A 16,392-nucleotide genomic window follows, 5' to 3' on the forward strand; every position below is an offset into this window, starting at 1 on the left:
TCCCTCTCTGACCCCCCCCTCTCCCCCTCCCTCTCTGACCCCCCCTCTCCCCCTCCCTCTCTGACCCCCCCTCTCCCCCTCCCTCTCTGACCCCCCCTCTCCCCCTCCCTCTCTGACCCCCCCTCTCCCACTCCCTCTCTGACCCCCCCTCTCCCACTCCCTCTCTAACCCTCCGCTCTAAATTTGATACAATTGTTTTTGACCCTTCATATTCATTTTAGCTAGGTCCATGGGTATTGGCTGCCTCTGGTTACTTAGGCGGGGAACTATTCCTTATGTGTGAGCCTAGGCAATAGGTAGCATTTGTTTATTCATTGGGGCCATCACGGGTGAATCTGAATTTTGCCATTCTGACACCGACAAACGTACTCGCCATCAGAGAGGAATGGGTTTATTTTTGCGCCCTCCCTCTTCCAGGGAAAAAATTGGATCAACCATAAAAATAATCTGGCACATTTCTTCCCAAAACCTCTTCATCTTGCTAATTCACCACCTCCCACGACTATCTCATTTTAAAATCCTATCCTTTTAGCCACGTCTTTAACCAACTCTGAAACATTTAATCACTTTGCCCATCTTTATCCTAAATCCTTCGCCACTTAGTCCCTCCCTTTTGTGAAGCATAATGAAATGTTTTATTATATTAAAGATTCTGTACAACTGGATGGGAGTCACTGTGGCCCACACTGACTTGTGCACTTAACTAATTTGTGGCATTATTGGACAAACATGGATGTAAAATCTTGGGTGAGGCAGTTTTTGGGCATGGAAGGGGAGCAGTGAGTACTCACTCTGCATGGTGAGGCCTGAGGTGCCCCCAATATTGGACCTGGGATGCATTTCTCTGGCAATTCTTTTTAAGTCGTAGAGAGACATGGTTAGCGATCGTGGGAGGAATGAGCGGTGGCAGGCAGCGGGACCTGTTCCTTGTAGAGGAGGAGCTTTGTGCTTCTCCCAGCTCCACATTCGGGTGATTTATGTTTTAAATGACTTTGCCTCGAGATTTGCAGCCTAACCTGCACCCTGTGAACGCTTCCTGTTGGGTTGTACGGATTTTCTTGCCGTAGGCCCCATGGTAATATTTCAGGGGGAAGCAGGTCTTTGAAACGGGCATTACTAGGCCTCATTATTTGCAAAGGAAAAGAGCCAAGCTCATGCTTTTGGTGTAAGCATGCCAATTTTTAGACCTATATCAACATTGCAGGCGGAGCACTTACAGCTTGTGATGAACAAGCTTCCTGCCTGCTCTATTGGAGAATCAAGAAAGTGTTTAGTCTCTGAAAAGTGACCTAATCTCCAGGCCTTCACCATTTCATTCTGTGCTCGAGGGTTGAAGTATGTGTTTAAAAAGTCTCTGATGATTAATGCATTAAAAAATAAGCTATTTGAAAATATATTGTTCAACTCGCTCTCTCCAAAATCAAACTGCTGGACCAGATGATTCCTTCTAATCTCACTTTTTCAGGACTGCTAATCCTACTATCTCCCAGTGACATCACCACAGTAATCCAGCTGTAAGGGGGAGTTTGTATTACTGGCTGTGTACTTGCAATGTCTCGAGATTCTATTGCAGTAATGGGTAGCCACCCCTGTGTGTATACTGTGGCTAAAAGCCACACTTTTGTGCTACTTGGTATGTTTGATACATGCTCGTTACACGCAGGCAGTTTGTGTTTTGGGAGTCCTTGCCCGTTTTGCTTTTTTTTTGCAGAAGAAAATCTGATACTCTCCTTGGCTTCAGCAATAATGTTTATGCTCCGGAGAATGGAGCTGTGTTGAATGCTCTGGCGGGGGCTTTTTTTTTTTTGTCTGATGGTTTTCTCATGTCAGAAATCCCCACTTACAGCATTCTGCAAAATTTCCATCTGTGTGGAATGCTTTTGCAGGTGGAAACCAGGAATGGCAGGGAGCGATGCAGGAGACTGCTACGAAAGAGGAATGGGAGAAGAGTGTTCCAGGAGCTGGGGGATGAAAAGGGTGTTAATATTGGCACTCTTCACCTTGCTCCTACAGTGTGACCTGAGGGGCAGGGAAAAGAATGGCAGCAGGACCTAGACTGGGCTGGTGAGGGGCACTAGGGTGGGAGCTTTGGGGGTGATGGGGTGGAATGGTATGACAGCAAACTTCCATTGCTAAAAATGAGGAAACAGAATGGGCGGGATTCTCTGTCCCGGGATGCCCTGGAATGCGTTCCCTGACGGGACGGAGAATGGGGTGTCGGGGGAAAATTGGGATTGGCGTCCCCGATGCTCTGACTCCCGCTGACGGCGAACTAAGTCTACTATGCCCACCGGCGGGTAATGTGAATAAATGCAAATTGGTTTTAATGGCCCTTGGTGCCACCCACCGTTCTTCTGTGAAGTCCATTTACTTTGCATTGAGTCCACACCCAGACAGATATGAAATCTGTTATTTCGTGCCTCAAGGTTGTCTCTTGTTGATTTTATTTCAGCATGTTAAAGCCAACTGAGGCAGCATTATTGACACGGGTCCTAGGCCACGCTAAGCAGCATTCTGATCATTCATGACCAGATTGTGCCCAGGATCTCTGCAACTGAGGACTGTTTCTGACATGACTGGAATTGTTGTGTGCCCTGTTGAAGACAGCGGGGCAGGCAACTGTTAGCCTTTGATGGGCACATTTGGATCATGGGGTCTTTGATGCCCCCAGCCCATGCAGTGTATTCCACACAAACACCAGTGTAGATTATTTTACTGAGTGGGTCGTATCTTGGCTTTAGCAGACCCTGTGAGGGTTTGTGGATGAACAACCATCACCATTTGCTGCTCCTTTCCCATTCCCCATGACGCGCTCAGGATATAATTTAATGCTCACCGCGAGGGGAAATCGGGAGGTGGGAGGCATTTAATAGGGCAGAAAGTGTGGGGACCCTGCTGCCTTCCTGCCTCTGCTCTGCTTTAAGTTCGGAGTTGGAAGGCTCGCTGACGGCCATTCTGCCATGGTATTGGACCAGTGGCAGGTGGGGGAATCTCCACACGTGAAGCCTGAGTCCCTCGCTGATCCTGGGCTCTAACGGCTGCATTACTGGCAGTTGCCACCACTCCCCATGGCGCTGTCTGTAGTGAAGAGTCACCAGGCTCTGATCCCTCTGGCGGGGAGGGTTGCGTCCACCTCACTATGTGAAATCTCCAGGATTTGTGTACCCGTGCTGGTGCTTGACTGAGCATATGATGGTTGTACAGGATGCTATGAAGGTGCTAGCTTGTCTGGCATCATCTATGGATACAGTCTGCACTTCCATTCCTTTGGACGCAGAAAGGAAAAAATTCAATTTCAAATAATCATCTTGAAGAACTGTGTTTCCATCAGGCAAGACTGCGAGACTGTAGGACACAAAGTGATGATACTGGCTCTGAACTGCAATATCCCTTAATCCATTGTCGCTGTCGCTGCTCCTTTGAAAGAATCTAATATTTTTTTTCTTCATTTGTATGGGGTGTGGGCTTTGCTGGTTGGGCCAGCATTTGTTGCCCATCCATAATTGCCCTTGAGAAGGTGATGGTGATCTGCCTCCTTGAATCGCTACAGTCCATGTGTTGTAGGTACACCCACAGTGCTGTTAGGAAGGGAGTTCCAGGATTTTGACCCAGCACTGTGAAGGAACATTGATATATTTCTAAGCCAGTATAGTGAGTGATTTAAGAGCGGATCTTCCAAGTGGTGGGGTTCCCATGTATCTGCTGCCTTTGTCCTTCTAGTAAGAAGTCTTACAACACCAGGTTAAAGTCCAACAGGTTTGTTTCAAACACTAGCTTTCGGAGCGCAGCTCCTTCCTCAGCAGTGCTCTGAAAGCGAGTGTTTGAAACAAACCTGTTGGACTTTAACCTGGTGTTGTAAGACTTCTTACTGTGCTCACCCCAGTCCAACGCCGGCATTTCCACATCATTTGTCCTTCTAGATGGTAGTGGTCGTGGGTTTGGAAGGTGCTGCCTAAGGAGAATTGGTGAGTTCCTGCATTGCATCTTGTACATGGTACACATTGTTGCTACTGTGCGTTGGTGGTGGGGGGAGTGAATATTTGTGGAAGCGATGCCAGTCAAGTGGGCTGCTTTGTCCTGGATGGTGTCGAACCTATTGAGTGTTGCTGGAGTTGCATTCATCCAGGAAAGTGGAGTGTATTCCATTACACTCCTGACTTGTGCCCTGTAGATGGTGGACAGGCTTTGGAGAGTTAGGAGGCGAGTTACTTGCTGAAGGATTCCCAGCTTCTGACCTGCTATTGTAGCCACATTATTTATCTGGCTAGTCCAGTTCAGTTTCTGGTCAGTGGTAACGCCCTTGTTGTTGACAAGTGGAAGATTCAGTGCGATGGTTTGATTCTTTCTTATTGGAGATGGTCATTGCTTAGCACTTGTGTGGCACGAATGGTACTTGATTGCTCTGGACCACCTGTTTTATACTTGTCATTGCCAATCAAATACCAGCTTGTCCTACAATCTGCAGAATAGGACGAGCATTGAAACTATGTTGAAACTATGTTGAACCACTGCCGATGCCCTGTAGCTTCAGGAGCGTGATGTGTGATGCAAAATGAGGACACATATTCTGCAGGCTTCAACACAAAATCTAGGCTGATATTTCAGTGCAGTCCTTGGGGAACACTGCACGGTTTGGAGGCTTTGACCTTTGGATGAGATGTTAAACTAAGGGCCGCATCTACCCTTCCAGGTGGACATCTACTATATCTCCTGACAACACATGATGGCAGCCGATACCCATCTGCGCATGCATAGGCAGGAAAACCAATTATGTCATTGGCCAGAGACACCAGTGCCAACAAAACCAGTCAAAAACACCTCTGTGGAGATTTTAAAACTAAATAATTCAAGCCCAGAAACTATAACTGTAATCAAATCTCTAGGAAGCTGAATTGATAAATTCCGCTTTTAATAAATCTCGGTGTTAGGTTCTTTACTGTCTGATTATTAGAATCATAGAATCCCTACAGCATAGAAAGAGGCCACTCAGCCCATCGAGTAACCACCGACCTTCTGAAAGAGAACCCCACCCAACTGTTTGTTGATGGACCTCAAAAGAATGGCCGATCCATCTAACCTGCACATATTTGGACTTTCCTGGATAACCTAGAGCTAAGCCAGCAGAACATTAAATGCTGAATTTGAAGATTGTATATTCAATGTCTGTTGGCTTGCAAATTGATCTGCAAGTGGTTTTGTAGTACATTGTAGTACATTGATGCTTTAATATTTTTTAAATGATAAGATTACACAGTGATTTGCTACTTTACCAGATGTATGCCCACTATTGTTTTAATATTAAAACGCACTGCATTCATTTATTTTTCACAAATTAAAACCGTAGGTCCTTGAGTGGACCATCGCTTGCACTGACACTGGAGTTAAATGGTACAACTGCACATGCAACACCTTGGCAGCAAACACAGGCTAAAAGATCCCATGCTACAATTTTGAAGATGAGCAGGGGAGATCGGGGGGCCCTGACTAACATTTATCCCTCAATCGACATGAGTTAAACTGATTACCCGGCCATTATCTCATCGCTGTTTGTGGGAACTTGTTTATTTCACAAATTGCTTACAGCAATGACTACACTTCAGAAGTACTCCATTGGCTGTAACATCCTTGAGCATCTCCTGAGGGCATGAAAGGCGCTATAGATCTAAATGCAACTAGTGATATTTTTCATACTGCACGATATGGAATGTGGATACATACAGTTTGCATGAAGCCCTTTTAAGAATTGGTGCTGGGCTAATCTGCACTTTGTAAGCACACATGTCTGTAGCCAAACAAAGCATATCTAGACTTGGATCTGCTGTGGCAGCACTGAATCTAGGTGACCTGTTCTCCCTGCTTAATGTCATTCAGTGCTGAATGAAGAAACTATTAGACCATAGTATTTGTTTTTAGCATTTGTATATAGACCAGTGCTTGTGATGTATTAAAGTAATTGGTTTACATAACCAACAACTTGAAGACTAGCATCTTTTTCCTGATGTCTTTCTAGCTGTCGTTGGGCTCTGGACTCTGCATTCACCCTTTCAGCCATCTCTTTCTCAATCTTCTTTTCTCAGTGTTTCAGGGCAGACAATGTCACTTTGGTGTTGCTCCCCTCCCTGCTGCTTTCACCAAGGCACCAGGCCAGAAAACCTTGACATCTCTTAGACCGCTGCCCACCACTCTCAGCAGTTTCTGGTTGGCTAACAACTGCCCTGTCCTGTCCTCTGCAATGTGTTTGCTGCTGTTTATGTAGCTGGGAAATGCAATTAGAAGCTGATCGTTTGTACTATTGACTTTGCCGCCTCATCTAATGATCCGTCATGCAGACCCTTGGGCGTAGCTGTCAAAATTCTGGAATATTTAATGTTAAACAGTCTTCTTTACGACCTTCAAAACGTCGTAAGTCAGTCAACTGCTGATTAGGAGACTCGACGCAATTTCTTAAATTGAAGGGTTGGGGTTTCACGCGGGGGGGGGGGGGGGCGCGGGTGGTTGGAACTGTTTGTTTGACTTTTGCATGATCCTGTAGTCAGGATCAGAAACTCCCAGTACAACTTTCCCGCATGCCAGTCAAGCTATTTTATTTTAATTGCAGAGGGAGTTGAAGGATCAATATGAAGTTCTGCAGGACAGCGAACATGGGCATGTGAAGGCGCTACAGCTATTGAAACGCCAGCTCTCCGAGACAAAGGTAAGCCTTAAGGAATACATTTTCATTTCTAATTTTCTTCCGTCCTCTCCTGAGGCTCCAGACCTCTGCTGTGCAGGGTGACAACTCAAACCACAACCGTCCTCACAATGAGGCAATTTATAGCTGAGTTTCACATGGACTGCCTCGCAAATTAATTTAGTGTAAAGATTGAACTTCTACTGATGGGGCACCACAAGTCATTGCAAAGCAAGTCACACCAGATGAATTACTTTTTTATGACGGATAACCATCGCTAGTTTACAGGCAAGCTTAGGGAGGCACGGTGGTGCAGTGGTTAGCACTTCTGCCTCACGGCGCCGAGGACCCGGGTTCGATCCTATCCCCGGGTCACTGTCCATGTGAAGTTTGCGCAATCTCTCCGTGTCTGCGTGGGTCTTATCCCTACAACCCAAAGATGTGCAGGGTAGGTGGATTGGCCATGCTAAATTGCCCCTTAATTGGTGGTGGTGGAGTGGGGAGAGGGGAGAATTGGCACTATTTTGCTATTGGGTTTTCCCCAGTTTCTTGGGTTGTCATTTAACCATCAGCCACTTGGAAAAGATTATCTAGTCATTATTTCATTGCTGTTTGTGGGACTTTGCTGTGGGTTTCCATAATTACAAAAATAACTACACCTGAGAAGTACTGTATGGGCTGGATAGCACTTTGCGACATGCTGAGGTTGTGAAAGGAGCTATATGATACTTGGCTTTTGGCAAACAATTTGCCGATCAGACCAGTTGATCTGAGATGAATGATCAGTTTATCATGGTTCTGCTAGAGGGATGAATGTTGGCCAGGACATGGAGAGAACTCTCTACACTTGGAATGTTATTCACAAGGTGGGATCTTCCCCTCCCGACAGCAACAGATATCGTCGAGGTCGGGCGAACCATTGGTGACTCTCCTAATTTTCTTGTCCCCACCCGCGCCAGTGCCCATTGTTGATGGGACGGGAATCCCACCCGTAATATTTTTACCATCCATTTCAAATTTTTACCATCCATTTGAAAGGCAGTGTAACAGGTCTTACACTGTGTCCTACAGTGTGGCCTGCAGACACCTACATTGGATATTGACATGTTTTGAGATGCAAACTCCTTAGCCTGGGTTGGAGTGAAAGCTGGGATGTGTGAGATGAAAGCTCTGTTTTAACCCGCAGCAAAGAACCAGTGAATGGTCTCTTCCACTCATCAGGTTTATGGTGGCTGGGATAGGGGATGGGCACAAGGGACTCATCGAATATAGAGACAGGAGGAAGAAGTAGAGGCCAAGTGGCATTGTCAGTCTGCTGTGATCTTTTTCAAAATTGTTAACAAAAGTGGCTATTGCAAGCAAAAGCAGAATGTTGCGGATGCTGGAAATCTGAAATAAAAACCGAAAGTGCTGAAAACGCTCACTAGGTATCATCTGTGAAGAGAGAGGGAAACAGAGTTAACCTTTTAAGTTGAATATGACTTTGAGGAACAGCCATATTGGACTTGAAACATTAACCCTGGGCGAGATTTAATGGAAATGAAACTGAGTCTCGTGCCGAGCGCGTTTAGCCGTGGGTTTACCGGTGCTGACAACGTCGAGAATGGCCCCGCTATCAAACGGGACTCTGCTTCATTTTGGGGAGCAGCGTTGAACGCCCAGCCGAGGCCATACGCGGTCTCATTTCCTGCAGTAACGAGCTCTGCTCGCCAGTGCAGCAAGAAATGGCACCCCAATCTCCAGACATTCACTGCAACTGAATCACTGCCAGGCTGGCAGTACCAGGGTGCATCAACATTTAAAAAAAAAAAAAAAAAAAATCGCTTATTGTCACGAGTAGGCTTCAATGAAGTTACTGTGAAAAGCCCCTAGGCGCCACATTCCGCCGCCTGTTCGGGGAGGCTGGTACGGGAAGGTACTGGTCAAGGATGCCAGGGTACCACCTTATCTAGAGCCCGACCATCCCATTGCCTGAGGACCCTTTGTGGAGACCAGTGCTAACCTGCACTACCCAGGGTCTCCAAGGCGTGGGGGTTAGATCCCGTTCTTTGGATAACTCCGGCGAGTGCATATTCAAGTGAGCCTTACTGCATACTTGAATATGCAAATTTAGTCCCCGCCCACTGTGGGCGGGATACAGATCGTGAAGTCTGACGGGATCTCGTGAGGAATAGTGAGACTGGTAAATCACACAAGAGGCACTTGTGAGATTTACCGGTGGGGTTGCGTACCAAGTCGGACGCCACGCGGCCATAACATCAAGCCCTCTCTTTCTCTCCCCTCAGATGTGACTGACATGCGAGTATTTACAGCACTTTCTGTTTTCAGTATTGGCCAATTGCAAGTGTTTGATACCACTGCATTATCCTTAAGTTACACTTCGAAAAAAGCTCTACTTTTGTCCTCCATGGCTTATTTGATGAATGTGGAATTGGCCAAGGTGGCCCTGGATTGAACTCTTGGTCCATGTTACTTTTCTTCATTCCCTTTGGGATGGTGGCTGGATTCCACAATTGACCTTGGCATTCGGAATTAAAGAGGGGGAATGTAACCACAGGTGTCCTACGCTGATTATAATTGACTGACCCCTGCTGGAAACGCAGGCACGTTGACTTTGAAAAAAGGAGAGAACCTGGTTTCTCTGTGATTCCTCGTGTAGTCCCGGAAGACGTGCTGTTACGTCATTTGGAAATCCTGAATTCTCCCTCATTGTACCCGAACAGGCGCCACAGTGTGGCGACCAGGGGATTTTCAGAGTAGCTTCATTGCAGGGTTAATGTAAGCCTCCTTGTGACCGTAATAAAGATTATTATTATTAGCTTACCAACATTTGCTTCTCTTTCGGTTCTCACATAAAGAACTCCATAATGGGGAAGTTTCAGATGGCTCCACACATCTTTAGACCCTGGCAGAAGTGTCTGGATAAAAAGGAATTAAGGTATTGAGAAAAATATTTGAAAACTCCAGGGAAAGAGTAATCGTTGAGGCAGAGTTTTCATTATTCTTATCTGTTGTATAATGCTCTATACTTGGGCTTTGGACCATATTGGTTTCCTCACTGTATTCACCAGTTACAAATCAAAATGCTGGAGGTGTGAACTATACAGTGTGCTCTCTGCACAACATGTTGCTTCATGCAAATGATTTTTCCTCCTCTTGCGAAGGCATTGGGTGATGTTCCACAGACACTGATTCCTGCCTGGTATCTCACCCAAGTGTTTCGAGTCCAAGCATCAAGAACAATGGGCCACCGCAGGGTATCCAAATGTCTAGGGGTAGGAGCGCAGCCTTGGGACTTTCCCTGCATTCCCCCCTTCCCGCCCCACCTTGCACCAGTGAACATAGGGCCCAGTGAGTGATTAGGATGTGGTGTGCACTGCCTGAGAGGGTGGTGGAAGCAGATACATTTGTGACTTTCAAAAGGGGAATTGGATAATCATCAGAAGGAGAAAATCTTTGCAGAGTGAGTAGGTGGGACTAGTGGAGCGCCTCTTCGAGAGAGCTGGCACGGAGACCATGGGCTGAATGGCCTCCTTCCTTCTGTGCTGAAACCAGTCCATGATTTTGTGTTGCAATATTGCCAGAAAGGCTTGTCTACAATAACTGGCCGACCTTGCATGTGCAGAATAAAGTAGTGTAAGATTGCTGGTGTACATGGAGGGTTTGATAGATTTGTTTTTCTTTTGTTAAGCAGGCCGCACAATGGTGGGTAACTGGAGTTGAGACACTCCGCTGTGATCTTCTTGAATGGTCTATGCTCACATTTTCCTACGTCCTCATTTGGTTCTATCATGAAAAGAAAACCTAGCAATGGGGAAACGGTTACCATACAGACCGAATCTGTGGAAGTGCCGCTGTATATTCAATGAAAAATATTTATCGGTAAAGAGATTGAATTGGGGTAATTATCATAGTATGGATCTGTACATAACAGTTGCCACCGAGGGTGAGAGAGATTACTGAGAACGGGTTAATTATTCTAGAATCTGATATAAAAAAAAAAAAAAAAATGTGTGTGTTTTCCTGCCCGTCCAATTTATTACCCTCCTAAACGTGCTGGCACACAGTTTAATGAATACGTCAAGATCCGTCTTTACTTCTGAGCAAGGGCAGGATGGTCACAATTGAGCCCAATTGTATCCTCAGCTACAATCTGCAACACATACTGTCCAATGGAGATCACTGCTTAGTGACCCGAAGTAGGGATCCCTGGGTGATTTTTCTCCTCCTCCTTCCTCTGTGTATTGAGGTCAATTACGGTGCTCTGGCAGATCCAACTGAAATGGGCTGACTCAGTGCAGATGAGGAATTAAAGTCAGGAATTGCAGGTGTCTTTGACTCATGTACAGACTGACTGTACTGAGTCATCGAGCGAGCCAAGTTATCAGGTTTCTACATGAGCCAAATGAAGCTTGCTGTTTTTTCTTTCCCCGTGCAACTGCTGTCTACCTCTTGTTGGGGCAAGTCTTTGTGAGTGGCAGCAGGAGGCTGGATTCCTACACATTGCCCTCTCAGTTTAATGCCTTCAGGAGTCTGTTCACTTTCTGGCTCACTGTCTGTGCGTGCAAAATCTTCACCGCGGGTAGTCCCAGAAAGCTTGTTTCTTCGCCTGACTCTCCTGGCACCCGGCAGCGAGAGGGCTGACACGAGGCTTTTGCAGATGCCTGCTACCCTCCACACCCCACCCTCCTCTCAGTGGGAACAAATGATGGGTTTTACTCGAACTTCCCTGAAGTTCCAATTGTCATTTGTACAGAGCAGGATTCGGACTCTCCCTATTACTCTCTTCCACCCTGTTGGCTATCATTCGGTGTCTGCTTAATTCATGCAGAATTTGAATGTTTTCCATGTGTCGGCCCCAGCATAAATAGCTAAATTTGAGGGTGTTGGAGCAAAGAAGTTTGAAGGGAAATTTGACAAGAGGTTTACAAGTTTATGACAGGCCTAGATAAAGTAGGCAAGGAAAGGTGTGTTCCTATTGGCTAATGGCACAAGGGCTGGGGGACACAGATTTAAGGTTTTCGGCAGGAGATACTGGGGTGAGGGGGATAAGGGATGGTGTGTGGTGGGGGGGGGGGGGGTGGAGAGGAAGCGGTGGGGGGGGGGAGAGAGAAGTTGTGGGAGGCGAGGGGAAGAGGTGGTGTGAGGTGGGTGGGGGGGGAAGAGAGGTGGTGTGAGGTGGGTGGGGGGGAAGAGGTGGTGTGAGGTGGGTGGGGGGAAGAGGTGGTGTGAGGTGGGTGGGGGGGAAGAGGTGGTGTGAGGTGGGTGGGGGGAAGAGGTGGTGTGAGGTGGGTGGGGGGAAGAGGTGGTGTGAGGTGGGTGGGAGGAAGAGGTGGTGTGAGGTGGGTGGGAGGGGAGAGAGGTGGTGTGAGGTGGGTGGGGGGAAGAGGTGGTGTGAGGTGGTGGTGGGGGGGTGAGGTGGTGGTGGGGGGGTGAGGTGGTGGTGGGGGGGGTGAGGTGGTGGTGGGGGGGTGAGGTGGTGGTGGGTGGGGGGAAGAGGTGGTGTGAGGTGGGGGGGGGAAGAGGTGGTGTGAGGTGGGGGGGGAAGAGGTGGTGTGAGGTGGGTGGGGGGAAGAGGTGGTGTGAGGTGGGTGGTGGGGGGAAGAGGTGGTGTGAGGTGGGTGGGGGGGGAAGAGGTGGTGTGAGGTGGATGGGGGGGGGGAAGAGGTGGTGTGAGGTGGTTGGGGGGGGGGAAGAGGTGGTGTGAGGTGGGTGGGAGGGGAGAGAGGTGGTGTGAGGTGGGTGGGGGGAAGAGGTGGTGTGAGGTGGTGGTGGGGGGGGGTGAGGTGGTGGTGGGGGGGGTGAGGTGGTGGTGGGGGGGGTGAGGTGGTGGTGGGGGGGGTGAGGTGGTGGTGGGGGGGGTGAGGTGGTGGTGGGTGGGTGGACGAGGTGGTGTGAGGTGGGGGGGAAGAGGTGGTGTGAGGTGGGGGGGGAAGAGGTGGTGTGAGGTGGGTAGGGGGGAAGAGGTGGTGTGAGGTGGGTGGGGGGGAGGGAGAGTTGGTGTGAGGTGGGTGGGGGGGGGAAGAGGTGGTTTGAGGTGGATGGGGGGGAAGAGGAAGAGGTGGTGTGAGGTGGGTGGGGGGGGGGGAAGAGGTGGTGTGAGGTGGGTAGGGGGGAAGAGAAGAGGTGGTGTGAGGTGGGTAGGGGGGAAGAGAAGAGGTGGTGTGAGGTGGGTAGGGGGGAAGAGGTGGTGTGAGGTGGGTGGGGGGGGGGAAGAGGTGGGTGGGGGGGAGAGAGGTTGGGTAGGGGGGGGAGAGAGGTGGTGTGAGGTGGGTGGGGGTGGGAAAGAGGTGGTGTGAGGTGGGTGGGGGGGGGGGAAAAGAGAGGTGGTGTGAAGTGGGTGGGGGGTCGGAACGAGAGATGGTGTGACGAAGACCTTTTTCATACAGCAAATGGTAATAACCTATCGAACCTGGTGGTGGAAGCCAAAATGATCAACGATTGCCAAAGGTAAATTGGCTATGGACCGTTTAGGGAAATAAGCATCCAGAGCTACAAGGGGGAATGTGACTGTGCTGTACAGAAAACCAGCAAGAAACAGATGGGCTGAATGGCCACCTCCTGTGCTCTTATAACCCACAGCTGTGTCTAATCCAAGCTCACCGTTTGGGTGCATTGAAGTGACTTTTAATGGTAGGTATAGCTTCTTTTAGTACACCTCTTCATCTTTCAATCTGCTAGGTAGCCACTGAGAGAACAGCTTTTAGAATAAAACAGTTAGAATAACCAATCGACAGAAATAATGATAAGACAAGGGCCGTAGGGCCTTTTCTGTGTTGCAGACCTCTGACTCTGACTCATAACCCGAAAGCTAACGCCAGTTATGGCAATATGAGATTGTCCCCATGTTCGGGGGCAGGTGAGTGCCAAGGGTTTGATCGTAGCTTTGTTGATGTTTCTTTGGTTTAGAAATTTCTTCTGCTTTTCATTTTACCCAGTCTTCGGCAAAGAGCCTTCGGGCGACCATCGCGGAAGCCTTTGAGCGCCTGCACCGTTTCTTGAAGGAGAAACAGAAGTCGATGCTGGAAGAGTTGGAGACTGATACAGCCCGCACCCTGAATGACATTGAGCAGAAGATCCAGCGCTACAGCCATCAACTGCGTGAGGTGCAGGAGGGGATGCAGATCCTGCAGGAGAAGCTTGTCGAGGCAGACAAGCTGCTCTTTCTTGAAGGCATCAACATTACTTTGGAGAGGTAGAGTACACATTTTGACCATTAATTCTTCAGGGTGGTTAATACTACATTGGCTCAGTGGAGAACATGCGTGTCCTGCTTCTGCCTTAATGTTCCATTTTCTCTCCCTCTGGGGTTATACAAATGTTGTGTCGAGGGCACGTTCCCAATTTGTTTCCCTCCACAGACGCTGTCAGACCTGCAGAATTTATCCAGAATTATCTGTCTTTATTATCTCAGTTTATTCTCATTGAAGAATCATAGAATCCCTTCAATGCAGAAGGAGGCTAATCAGCCCATCGAGCCTGCACCGACCCTCTGAAAGCGCGCTCTACACAGGCCCTATCCCCGTAATCTCACCTAGAGGCAATTTAGCATAGCTAATCCATCTAACTTGCACATCTTTGGTCTGTGGGAGAAAGTCGGAGCACCCGGAGTCAACCCACGCAGACACGGGGAGAATGTGCAAACTCCACACAGTCACCCGAGGTCGGAATCAAACCCAGGTCTCTGACGCTGTGAGGCAGCAGTGCTAGCCACTATGCCGCCCATTCTGATTGGTGTTAACCAGTATGAAGAAATTTGGTTTGATGCCGTCCAGTTCAGCTCACTTAGTGGATTTTCTTTCCTCCCCATCTTCACCAAGATTGCTTGACGACATATCACATGGGCATCTTAGTGACTGAGTCACCAAAGGAGCTATTATAATAATTTTGCTATTCTTTGGTGACAGATAGCATGTTGTTGAGTACATTCTACAATAAGTATATCAATACTGAAGTGAACTGGTGACGTTTGACCAAATTTGTGGCATGCAACACCTCATTGTGATTTGCTGGATATAGAGTGAAGTGAGACTAAGAAACATTTCTTTGATCTCTTTTGGGTTATGCGTGGCTTGATCCAAGTTAATTTTCTGTGCGCTAAAATGAGCTGTCTCCTCCAGGCTAAAGGGAAAGATCCACGAGACCAATTTAACATACGAAGACTTTCCGACTTCGAAGTATATGGGCCCCCTGCAGTACACCATCTGGAAGTCCTTGTTCCAGGATATTCAGCCAGGTGAGTCACCAGTAAGCGAGGTTCGCTAAGTCACAGGGAAGGTTTGCTGGCAGCCTTAGCCCTGCTGCTCCTGTCAGCTGACGGGTCAGCAAGTGGAATTCTGGGTGACGTCAGTTTGCGCTCTCTCTTTCTCTCCTGAAGGTACCCATCGTTTGGTTAGGACACAGTTCCATCATTATTGACTGTCCAGTACATGCCCCAAGTGGCATTGTGAGCCATGTATGAGCCACAGAATGGAATCTTGTTTGGGCTGTTTTACTGAGGTCGGAATGGTGACTTGACAATGAGCCCTTCCAGTTTTGTTTTTTAAAGCCCTTTTCTCTTGCCCAGCGGTACTGTGGTCAATTGCGACATACCTTCCACCTTGGCTGAGATCGGCACGTTCAGCAGAGAGCTAGATTGAACCAAAGACTTTGCTGGTCTGTGCATTTACCAACTGGCTATTGAGATTTTCTGTTTCATTTGAAAGGATGCCCGCACAAACAGAATTGAGCTCAGTGTCAAACAAAATATCATCAATGTACATTGTCTGGCTCAATAGGAGTGAGTGGCTGGGGCAGCAGGATAGCACTGAGGCTGTGGATTTTCTGGAAGATTTTCTGGATCAAGCCACAGCTTGTATAAACATAGAACATAGAACATTACAGCGCAGTGCAGGCCCTTCGGCCCTCGATGTTGCGCCGACCTGTGAAACCACTCTAAAGCCCATTTACACTATTCCCTTATCGTCCATATGTCTATCCAATGACCATTTGAATACCCTTGGTGTTGGTGAGTCCACTACTGTTGCAGGCAGGGCATTCCACTCCCTTACTACTCTCTGAGTAAAGAACCTACCTCTGACGTCTATCTTATATCTATCTCCCCTCAATTTAAAGCTATGTCCCCTCGTGCTAGACATCACCATCCGTGGAAAAAGGCTCTCGCTGTCCACCCTATCCAATCCTCTGATCATCTTGTAAGCCTCAATTAAGTCACCTCTTAACCTTCTTCTCTCTAACGAAAACAGCCTCAAGTCCCTCAGCCTTTCCTCATAAGATCTTCCCTCCATACCAGGCAACATTCTGGTAAATCTCCTCTGCACCCTTTCCAATGCTTCCACATCCTTCCTATAATGCGGCGACCAGAATTGCACGCGATACTCCAAATGCGGCCGCACCAGAGTTTTGTACAGCTGCAACATGACCTCATGGCTCCGAAACTCAATCCCTCTACCAATAAAAGCTAACACACCGTACGCCTTCTTAACAACCCTCTCAACCTGAGTGGCAACTTTCAGGGATCTATGTACATGGACACCGAGATCTCTCTGCTCATCCACACTGCCAAGAACCTTACCATTGGCCCAGTACTCAGTCTTCCTGTTATTCCTTCCAAAATGAATCACCTCACACTTTTCTGCATTAAACTCCATTTGCCACCTCTCAGCCCAGCGCTGCAGCTCATCTATGTCCCTCTGTAACTTGTAACATCCTTCCGCACTGTC

The 16,392-nt window shown here is 48.0% G+C and overlaps 1 protein-coding gene across 1 annotated transcript in view; it reads left to right on the forward strand.

The window, feature by feature from the left end:
- trim62.1 (tripartite motif containing 62, tandem duplicate 1) overlaps positions 1–16,392 on the forward strand; it is a 98,044-nt gene that overhangs the window by 72,173 nt on the left and 9,479 nt on the right. The window contains exons 2-4 of the mRNA XM_072478428.1: positions 6,599–6,694; positions 13,609–13,865; positions 14,791–14,906. Of these exons, the coding sequence (XP_072334529.1) occupies positions 6,599–6,694; positions 13,609–13,865; positions 14,791–14,906 (469 nt within the window). The remainder of the gene's footprint in view (positions 1–6,598; positions 6,695–13,608; positions 13,866–14,790; positions 14,907–16,392) is intronic.

Source organism: Scyliorhinus torazame, chromosome 16 (genome assembly GCF_047496885.1).
Source record: "Scyliorhinus torazame isolate Kashiwa2021f chromosome 16, sScyTor2.1, whole genome shotgun sequence".
In the NCBI taxonomy this organism is placed as follows: domain Eukaryota; kingdom Metazoa; phylum Chordata; class Chondrichthyes; order Carcharhiniformes; family Scyliorhinidae; genus Scyliorhinus; species Scyliorhinus torazame.